This window comes from Papilio polytes, unplaced genomic scaffold (assembly GCF_000836215.1).
Source record: "Papilio polytes unplaced genomic scaffold, Ppol_1.0 DF822622.1, whole genome shotgun sequence".
In the NCBI taxonomy this organism is placed as follows: domain Eukaryota; kingdom Metazoa; phylum Arthropoda; class Insecta; order Lepidoptera; family Papilionidae; genus Papilio; species Papilio polytes.
Window position 1 is genome coordinate 144500 of NW_013526582.1, and position 11386 is coordinate 155885.

At 36.5% G+C, this 11386-nt stretch overlaps 1 protein-coding gene across 1 annotated transcript in view; it reads left to right on the forward strand.

Annotated features, from left to right (window-relative positions):
- Positions 1 to 778: 778 nt before the first annotated feature.
- The window catches only part of LOC106105958, a 31858-nt gene continuing 21250 nt past the window's right edge, over positions 779 to 11386 (forward strand). Inside the window, exon 1 of the mRNA XM_013286467.1 lies at positions 779 to 1243. Coding sequence (XP_013141921.1) covers positions 1051 to 1243 — 193 coding nt within the window. The 5' untranslated portion in view covers positions 779 to 1050. The remainder of the gene's footprint in view (positions 1244 to 11386) is intronic.

The window sequence follows — 11386 nt, forward strand, 5'->3', positions numbered from 1 at the left end:
ATTATGCTCAAAAGCAGATTGACAATGCTAGTCTCTCCTAAACTAGAATAAAACCATCAAAATGCCAGAAACAAGATATTTGTAACTTGTTAGACGTAAATATTCTGTCTTGCGGTTAATCTTTGTCGTTTAGGTATAAAAGATTCCTTGTCTACTCTATGATGAAGGCATGTTATGTTTTTAATTTAGTTTTATGTTCGTTGAGTATCCGTTTTTAAATCTTTGGTCCAAAGCGAATTTTACAAAAAAACGTTATGTAAATGTTTATATACAAGTATTGTTAAGCGAAGAAAATCTCCAAGGAAGATATGACCATATTATATGTGATGTTGAATTTAAATAAATAATATTAGTTATTCAAAATGAGTTTTATTTCATCAGACTAGTTAATGTTTTAAAAGTAATTGAAACAGCACCGCTGCAGAGTTGGATATTTCTAAATTTAGTGCATTATAGTGCCATCTGTTATTAGGTACTGTTGGATTTCTTAAATTGCTGTTATGAAGAAATTTGGAATTATGTCATCTAGCGTCGAGTAGGAAAAGCTTTGATAAAATTATTTGTTGCGAAACAGAACAGCTAAATTTTTATTACATTATTTGGAAATTATGAAAACGATTTAATATTACAAACAAACAGTATTAACAACTGTTTTTTATCATTGTTAAATCAGCAAGAGAAAAGAACATGCCCTTGTTTAATTTTTAAACTGCCAACATTAATCTGAAAAACGACCTCTAGCGGTACTTTTCGAAATCTTCCCTTTTGTCTTCTTCAATCCAATATGGCGGCAAACGGCGTATGAACGGTGCAGAATGTTTTGATTTGAATTGTCCCATAAAAAACTCAAAAAACCAACGAAACCCGTAAAAAAATACGCAATGGCCGGCGCGATTTATATGGTGCTGTTCTGAGTCCGCGACATGTGTGATAACGCGCTTGTTTTGTGTTAATAACAGTATTAATTTGTGAATTCGTGTGTTAAAATATGAGATAATATTTACTTGATGTTGTTATTAGTGGTGTGTGATAGTAGGTTACGCGCTAGATATGTCTGCCGATGATAAAGACACGATATACCCTACCACGAGTGAAGAAACATCTGATATTGTGAAAAATGTAAACAATAAAATTTCCGATGAAAAATGTGACAAAACGGCTAAACCTTCACGGAAAGTCTCATTTCCGAAGGAAGAACAATTAGTTACTAAATACTTCGAGCCTTTCAACCCCTGGGAGGATGGTAAGCATAATCCAGGTTTAATCTTATTGGAAAACAAAGATGTTCATTTCTTTGTCTTCTGTAATTATGTTCAAATGTAACATGCGTTACGTATTTTACTAGAAAAATAAACAACTCTGAGGGTATTGTAGGAATTATAATCATTGATTTCATTTAAATTTTATAACCTAAAGTATATAAATTTAAACTAAGTGTAAAAAATTACGTTGTACTAAAGTTCTGAAATACTTAGTAATGACTTAAATCATAACATCTATATTAACAAACTGTTGCTCCCAACTTCACGTGAAATTACAGCCTAAGTAACAGATAAATTACCTTTCTAACGGTGAAAGGATATCCAAAATTAGCCCAGTAGTTTTTCAGTTATTACAAAAATATAAAAATACAAATCTTTCCTCTTTATAATAGTATAGATACCAAAACCAAAGAATTAACTAAGATAATAAATCAAAATTCAACAAAAACACAGTCTATTTCAAAGTAAATTACCTTTTTATTTATAAAAGTTAATTTAGGAACATTTTATTTATATTTTTATGTCAATGAATAACCTTTATATACATTGTCATATATTTTAATATCTCAATAGTTGTTTTGTTATTGAGAACAAACTACTTCCAGCTTAAATAAACTTAAATAAAACTATAAAAACTTTGTTATTGTTTAAATTAGTACTAACTACTACTATAGATATAGAGCATAGTCTGGAAGAACTCATAGGCTACTCTTTATCCCGGGAATAGTTACGGTTCCTGTGGGATTCATTAATTTAGTTTTTTAATGTTTACTTGATCATTCTGCAACGGTTCAACATATCTTATTGAAATTTGGCACAGATATAAAACAAAGTCTGGAGTACATATAGGATAAGGTTCATCCTCGAGAAATGTCCGGTTCCCGAAGGATACGTGGCTTTTTATTATTTTATAGTTCGTATGTTCTCTAATACCACGCGGACGAAGTCGCGGGCAACAGCTAGTAGTATATAATTTATAACACGGCTAAACTCACGTGGCAACCTTTGGTGTACACACTAACCAGTTTCAGACTCATCGGTGGTACTTCTTCAGGGTGAGTGGTTACCTCTGTGGTGGAATAAAGCCGGTAACCACTTACCCTAAAGAGGGACCCCTGACAGGTCTGAAACTCATTAGGGTTTTTATCCAAAATATTTAATGTTGTGAAAATATGTAGCCTGAAGCGTAATGTAAGTGTAGGGCTTTTTTATTAAAAAAAAGTATTATTAATAAATATGCTGTAATTCCTGACATCTTAGGCAACAAAGAAGTGTGTGTTTACACTAACATTTAGTACATATAAACCCAAGATATAAGTGAGTCATAACATATGTATTGACCACAAACAATCTGTGGTAAGAGATATTCAGAATTAGTTATCTTAGATGTAATTATAGGAACTTAGAATGATTTTATCCCACTGACATACATGTTTACTAGCTTTAACCGTGACTTTGTCTGTGATATGATCAAAACTTAAATAGCATGTGTTCTTCCAGACTGTTTGGAGATTTAACGGAGGCCTAATTTTACTTTTCCACTCTTGTCTTGAGTGTCGGTGGCTCAGTTTAAGCACTTGACTTGTAATCAGGTCTTGGGTTCGAATCCTGTACCTGTGATTTTTGACTTTTCGTATGTTCATATGTACATAATTTACCCGACATTCTTACGGTGAGGGAAAACATCTTGATGCAACCTACATATATTGGTGAAGAAATTCAAAGATATATGTGAAGTCAACCCGCAGTGGCTTGCATGGCTGACTATGGCCTAGTCACCCTAATTTAAGGTAGGCTCTGAGGTCCTCGGTGGGATGTGTAGTGAGCTGGTGATGATGATGGTGACGAATATATAACTGGATGGATGGCCTAAACTACTAAACGGATAATTAGACATAGATGTAGAGGATAGTATGGAAGAACACAGGCTACATTTTTTTCTAGTAAACCAAATAAAACGACTTTAGCGCCCCTTCCGCTATTCGGCCCGTATGACCCGAGGGTCGGTGGGGTCATGGGTGGTGGTCACTTTAAATAAGACCTAATTCTACCATATATCAGCTAACGACGCCAATTGTCATAAATAATTTATACGAGTCGCGTTTTAAGTTAGTGGAAATAGGGTTTAATCTTACATTTGACTAATCCAGGTCCAAATTATAAACACAAAGTTATGAACGACCATTAGAAATGATAAATGAATTCAAACCAAACCCACCTGTGGATATCTATCATAGTTACACTTATCTATAACGATTATAAGGTAGGTTCTCACTGATGAAATACCTGTACATTATCTCTTTAAAATCTATCTATACGTATAATCAAATTGGAGTGTCTGTTTGTAATACCAAAAGAAAAAACGATGTATTTCTGTTGTTGATAAATTAATCGCATTTTAATTTTGTCTGTCTGTCTGCAAGCCGCGTTTGTTCCGGGTAATCTCCGAAACGGCTTGGCCGATTTAGACGGTACTTTTACTCGAGCTGACATAGACCCGCATATTGTAAGCATTTTTTTTAAATTTCGCGCTGTCAAAATTACGTAACGGGTGATCCAATCTTTTCAGTGGTAGTGCCCGCTTTAACATCTTAGCACGAATGGGCCGGCACGCCTGGTGTAATACCACGACCACACATAAGACAAGCCTGAAATGGAAGCAATTCCGTGTTTCGTCTGATGAGTGTGGTGCCGGAGGCCTAATTTAAGTCCCTTCCTCTTTACCATTCTTTTCTTATAAGGAGAGGTTGGGAAGGGGAAGTGGATTTGACGGTGGATGAGATACATAGGAAGGGGAAATGTCCTCTTTATGTGCGTCTCCTCCCCCTTCGTATAATGGTAGGCAACGCATCTGCAATTGCGGATGTCTATGGGCAGCGGTTGCTTCGTCATTTTGGCGTATTCAGGTGGCCGCTTGCTCGTTTGCCACCTTCTGTTATAAAAAAAAATTGCGCTAACGAAGTTTGCGGGCGACAACTTTGACTACGTAGAAAACGGACTAAGCAGTTGTAGTATGTAACAGCTTTGAAAAGATTCGACTACTTACGTACTAAACCGTTGAACTATTCAACAACTAAAGTGTACAGATATCCGCGACTGTACGAGACACGGACGATAGCTAGTATTGTATATCACTTGATAGATGGGATGCGGGCTTGTTAGATCCTGTCATTCAAATTCGAAGTGAATAAACATTGTTTTAGTGCAGTGGAAGCCCACGGTTAACATTACTCGTATCCAATTAACGTGATCTTGGCACGGTGTTGGGTTAGTCATGCATTATGATTGTCTTGGCTTGCGTGTACAGTAGGGTTGTAACGGAGGACATTTTAACGGAAGCGGATGCGGATGCGAAGGCGAAGGGCTTTACCTCAGCAGAAGCGCAGTTCAATAAAAAAATATTAATTGCGAATTATTAAAGAAATCAAAACTACTTTAATTAAAAATACAGAATGGTATATAAATATAAGATACAGTTTATTATGCAAATAAAATGTATAACAATTATAGTTAGTTGATATATCACGCTCGCGTGGGCGTAAACGTTACCTAACCGCCCCACTCGCGTTAAAGACGTAAATTAACCTCCGTTATAACTCCGCAAAAGAAATGACGGAAGCGGATGCGGAGTTATTCTTAAGGAAGTTACGCACTTGCGGATGCGGAAGCCGAGTTCCGTTACAACTCTAGTTTATACTATAAAAATCTGTTGAAATAAAGATGTAAAAGTTTTTTCTTCCTTTCGTCTTTGTTTTCTTTCCAAGAGCTTTTATTGCGATCATTGTTGACTAAAATATCGGACAACTGATTAGTCTCGGTTTGATTCCTCTGAGCTTATATGATGCGCACTACTCGATTAGTTGTGCGACTAAACAGTTGGAAACTGTGCAACAATCGACAAACGCAACAGTGCGATAGATGTCAAAGTCCGCATGCTCTTAGTGCCTGTCTCAACAAATTGTAAATTGTCTGATAATAATCCAAATAAAATATGTGATGGAAATATCGGATTTTAGTACTAAATAGAACGTTACTTAAGAGTGTACACCGGTAGAGGTAGACGTAGAAAGAGATGGATGTATTGCGTGAAAGGTGACATGATCAAGGAGTGATGACAGATGACGTATGATAGAGTTTGGAGGACAAAATCCTGTTGCGCCAACGGGAGTAGGTTGAAGAGGATGATGATGAATCTATCTGACAGTGACGTCACTTTTAGCTATCAGCCAGTGGTGGGCCAGTCACTGTCGTAAATTACCAAATAGCATAAAAGTAAATAAAATAGTATAAAAATGTCTGTCTGTGTCCATGTTAATGTTAGGTGATAAGTTGATCTTGATTAAAATGAGTCAGTAAGCACTTTGGTGATGTAATGTTTTCAGCTAGTTTGACAAAATGTATTTATTCACAATAGAATCTACATATACTTATCTATAGTTCTATACTATTATAATAAAGCGTAAACACACACTTCTTTGTTGCCTAAGATGTCAGCAATTACAGCATATTTTTGAATAAAGCTTTTTTAATAAAAAGCCCTGCACTTACGTCCGCTTTAGGCTATATATTTTAACGCCATTAAACTTAAGGTGTAAATATTTTGGATAAAAATCCTAATGTGGGAAAGAGACCATAAGTTACTGCCAATCAAGGAAGTAAGATTTCCAAAGTTTGTCATGTCATGTAATTTTGACATTTGCAATTGATAATTTGACAAATGTAAACAATAAAATAAAGTTTTTATAATTTCATGCGGATGAAGCCGCACGGGAACAGCTCGATATAAAATAAATCCATCCGCTTCTTATAAGTAAAAGGGTGGGAAGGAAAACAAAAGTTAGGCCTCCGGCACCACAATCATCAGAATCACGCGGAATTCCACTTCACCTCTGCATCACATTAGCTGCATAAATAGTTTTGGTGAAACAATAAATATAGTATACAAGATTTCATCCGCGACTCCGTCCACGTGGAATTAAAAAAAAAAAACAAAATCGGTCCACTAGCGGCGGAGTTATTCCGTAACACACATAAAAAAAAAAAAACATATCGTCGAATTGAATACCTCCTTCTTTTGGGAAGTCGGTCAATGAGTAGCCTATGTGTTTTTCCAGACTATTCTCTACATCTATGCCACATTTCATCAAAAACGGTTCAGCCATTTTTTTATAAGAGAAGGGGGCAAACGAGCGGCGGGAACACAGAGGTGGTCAACGACTACGTTTAGGCTACAAACTCTAACAAACTTCCATCCATCCAAACTTTCGCATTATTAGTATGATTTACTGGCAACCCTATAGTTATAGGAAAATTCCATAAAACCGAACAATTTTAGAGCGTGTGACCAAAAGCTATTCTGAAGTTATTTATATACAGTTTATTTTAGGATGCTGGTAACTAGCGGTTTCCACTTCAAAACACGCTTTGCCAAACATATAGGAAACTGTTTGCTGCGGAAATACACGTAAAAACACATGCCATCTGCATGGATATTTATTTACCAGCTCACTATACGTCCCCGTTAAGGGGCTCGGACCCTAAGTGACTAGGCCTTAGCTAAACATGTACTCGACTTCACATATATCTTTGAATTTCATCGCCGATATGTTATTAACAGTGGTAGAGCCCGCTTTAACATCTTCGCACGAATGGGCCGGCTCGCCCGGTGTAATACCACGACCATACAGAAGACAGGCGTGAAGTGGGAACAATTCCGCGTTTCGTTTGATAGTGTGGTGCCGGAGGCCTAATTTTAGTCCCTTTCCCTTTCCACCCTTTTCTTAAGAGGAATGGATGGAAAGTTAAAGTGGATTTGATGGTGGAGGAGACGCATAAGAAGGGAAAATGTACTTTTTATGTGCGTCTCCTCCGTCGATTAAGGGTAGGCAACACACCTGCAATTGCGGATGTCTATGGGCAGCGGTCGCTTTCCATTTCGGTGGATTCAGGTGGCCGCTTGCTCGTTGGCCACCTAATATTATAAAAAAAATAATAATAAATAAGATATGTTGAACCGTAGCAGAATGATCGAGTCAACATTGAAAACTAAATTAATGAATCCCACGGAAAACTTAACTATTCCCGGGATAAAAAGTAGCCTATGTGTTCTTCCAGACGATGCTCTAAACCTGTGCCGAATTTCATGGAGATTCGTTCAGCCGTTTAGGCTACAAATGCTAACAAACATCCATCCATCCATTGTGACTTTCGCATTTATAATATTTATAAAATAGATAGATTTGGAATATGCATATCGATACCATGGTCTCACAAGCGTTGACATCAAGATTTTAAAAAGATTGTTTTAATAAACCTGACATCTACTAACCTGTCATCCTTGTGTATACTTGATTTAGCTTGTCGTTTGTATTACTAGACCTGTCGCTCTTATAAAACGACATGTTCAAAGTGAATTTACGTCATATTTATAATATAACTAGCTGTTTCCATGCGACTTCATCCGCATCGAATTATGAAAATTTTATTTTATTGTTTACATATGACAAATTTTTATCCAAAATATTTGCCCCCTAAGTTTAATGGTTTGAAAATATATAGCCTAAAGCGTGATGTAAGTGTAGGGCTTTTTATTCGAAAAAGAACTATTCAAAAATATGCTGTAACTGCTGACAGGCAACAAAGAAGTGTGTGTTTACGCTTTATTATAATAGTATAGATATACTATTATAATCGTATAGATTTGACGGTGGAGGAGACGCATAGGAATAGGATGGATAGATGGATGGATGAATGGATGGATGGATGGAAGTTTGTTAGCGTTTGTAGCCTAAACGGCTGAACGGATCTCCATGAAATTTGGCACAGATTTAGAACATAGTCTGGAAGAACACATAGGCTACTTTTTATCCCGGGAATAGTTATGGTTCCCGTGGGATTCATTAATTTAGTTTTTTAATGTTTACTCGATCATTCTGCAACGGTTCAAGATATCTTATTGAAATTTAGCACAGATATAAAACAAAGTCTGGAGTACACATGGGATAAGCTTCATCCCCGAGAAATGTCCGGTTCCCAAAGGATACGTAGCTTTTTGTAATTTATATAGTTCGTATATTTTCTAATACCACGCGGACGAAGTCGCGGGCAACAGCTCGTTTAGGTTTATTTCTAAGGCTCGTTTAAGGTAATAACTCAAAAACTACTGGGTCGATTTTAAAAATTCTTTCACCACTAAAAAGCTACATTATTGCCGAGTAACTAAGGTTATATTAGGCTATATTACTATTTTTAAATGTGGAAAGTCGCGAGCAACATCTAGTCTAATAAATGACGCACATAATGAGGACATTTCCCCTTCCTATGCGTATCCTCCTCTTTTCCTTCCCATTCTTTCCTCTTAAGAACAGGCTGGAAAGGGAAAGGGACTGAAATAAGGACTCCGGCACCACACTCATCATAGTGTACACGGAATTGCTTCCACTTGAAACCTGTCATCTGTGTGGTCGTGGTACACCGGGCGAGCCGACCCATTCGTGCGATGATGTTAAAGCGGGCTCTACCACTGTTTTTGACCGACTTCCCAAAAGGAGGTACTCAATTCGTCTGTATGTTTTTTTTTTAATTTTTCTCAAACATATTGCGAATCTATGCATATTGATAATGACGTATAATTATCAATACACTATCGTCTAGTTTTCCGCAATAACAAGTATATTTATGTTTATGTAAATACAGATAAAACCTAGTAACAGCTATTGATAACATGTTTCGACTGTTTAGAAGCGTAACTTGATTTCTTTATATTACATATGTACGAGCAACAGCTGGCGACTTCGCTCGCGTGTTATCTGTACTATATATCATATAAATCATACTAATATTATAAATGCGAAAGTTTAGATGGATGGATGGATAGATGGATGGATGTTTGTTAGCGTTTGTAGCTTAAACGGCTGAACGGATCTCCATGAAATTTGGGACAGGTTTAGAGCATAGTCGGGAAGAACACATAGTCTATTTTTTTATCCCGGGAATAGTTACGGTTCCCGTGGGATTCATTAATTTAGTTTTTTTAATGTTTACTCGATCATTCTGCAAAGGTTCAACATATCTTATTGAAATTTGGCACAGATATAAAACAAAGTCTGGAGTACACATGGGATAAGTTTCATCCCCGAGGTATGTCCGGTTCCCGAGGGTTACGTAGTTTTTTGTAATTTATATAGTTCGTTTGTTTTCTAATACCACGCGGGCGTAGTCGCGGGCAACTGCTCGTATTATAATAAAGCGTAAACACACACTTCCTTGTTGCCTAAGATGTCAGCAATCACAGCATATTTTCGAATAACTCTTTTTTTAATAAAAAGCCCTACACTTACGTCACGCTTAAGGCTATATATTTTCACGACATTAAACTTTGGGTGTAAATATTTTGGAGAAAAACCCTAATGGGAAAGAGACCATAAGTTGCTGCCAACATCAAGGAAGCAAAATTGCCATTTATCCATTTGAATTTTGACATTTGACAAATATAAACAATAAAATAAAATGATTATAATTTCATGCGGATGAAGCCGCACGGAAGCAACTACTAAAACATAATAAAAATGTAGCCTATGTTATTCACAGATAAAGTACCTTTCTAACGATGAAATAATTTTTAAAATCGGCCCAGTAGTTTTTACATGAATCGAATGCATACAAAAATACAAATCTTTCCTCTATATAATAATATAGACTAGCTGTTGCTAGCGACTTCGCGCGCAACATATTAATTAAAAAAATTACCATAATAAAGGTTATTATGGTAACGGTAATTTTGACATTTGCAATTGAGAATTTGACAAATGCAAATCATACTTCATACTAATAATTTAAATGCGAAAGTCTAGATGGATGGATGGATGTTTGTTAGAGTTTGCAGCCTAAACGGCTGAACAGATTTCGATGAAATTCGGCATAGATGTAGAGGATAGTTTGGAAGAACACATAGGCTATTTATTCCACGCGGACGGAGTCGCGGGCAACAGCTAGTAATAAAATATTATAATTTCATGCGGATGAAGCCGCACGGGGACAGCTAGCGTGTATATGTTTTTTAATTTCTATTAAGTTAAAGTTCTAAGACTACTTAATGTTATAGATGTATAAACATAAAAATATAACTGTAAATACTTGTAATTAGAATCACGTATATAAATAGATTTGTAGGTGGAGGTAGAGGGGAGGGTGTTGTGGGCGGAGATCGCGTGATTATGTAGACAGTGTGGCGTCTTGGTATGTTTGAAAAGGAAAAAACATATATATCCAATATATCTGTCGCCTGTAGCAAAAGTATAACGTAGAGGATTGGAAAACTTAGGTTACTTTTTTTTATTTAATGCCATGCGTACGGAGTCGTGGGAGGTAGCTAGTCTGTCTGTAGTTCGATACTTATCTATCTATACTTCTATGCCAATATAATAAAGCGTAAACTACAAACTACTTCATGGCGTGGGATACATACGTCATCACTCCCTTTTTGATCATGTCATCTTTCACGCAATACATCCATCTCTTTCTAGGTGTACCTCCACACTCATAACTGACGTTCTCCTTGTAACATGCGATTTATCCCTCCTCATAACATGCCCCCATGCTAACCTTTTACTCCTTACCTTCTCTACCACTGGGGCTACTCTCACTTCCTCTAATATACTCATTTCGTATTATCCATTCGTGTTACCACACATTCATTTAAAAAATCATCATCAGTATCAAACTTTATTTGGTATGCCGCGTCAATCTCGCGTCATGTCAACAAGATTGACGTAACATTGCCAATTATAAATCTGGCAATGACCACTTGTTGAAGTACAGTCAGCTACATATGTCTTACTAATATAAATGCGAAAGTTCAGTTAGATGGATGTTTGTCAGAGTTTGTGGCCTAAACGTTTAAACGGATCTGGATGAAATTTGGCATAGATCTAGAGAATAGTCTGGAAGAACATATAGGCTTACTTTTTTTTAAATCCATGCGGACATTGTCGCGGGCGAAAGCTTCTATATAATTTCGTAGTTTCTAGAAACTTTTATCATCATCTCCCCTGCCTTATCCTACTCCCGTAGGGTCGGCGCACCGGGTTTTCGTCCTCCAAAGCATTCTATCATCCGTCATCTCA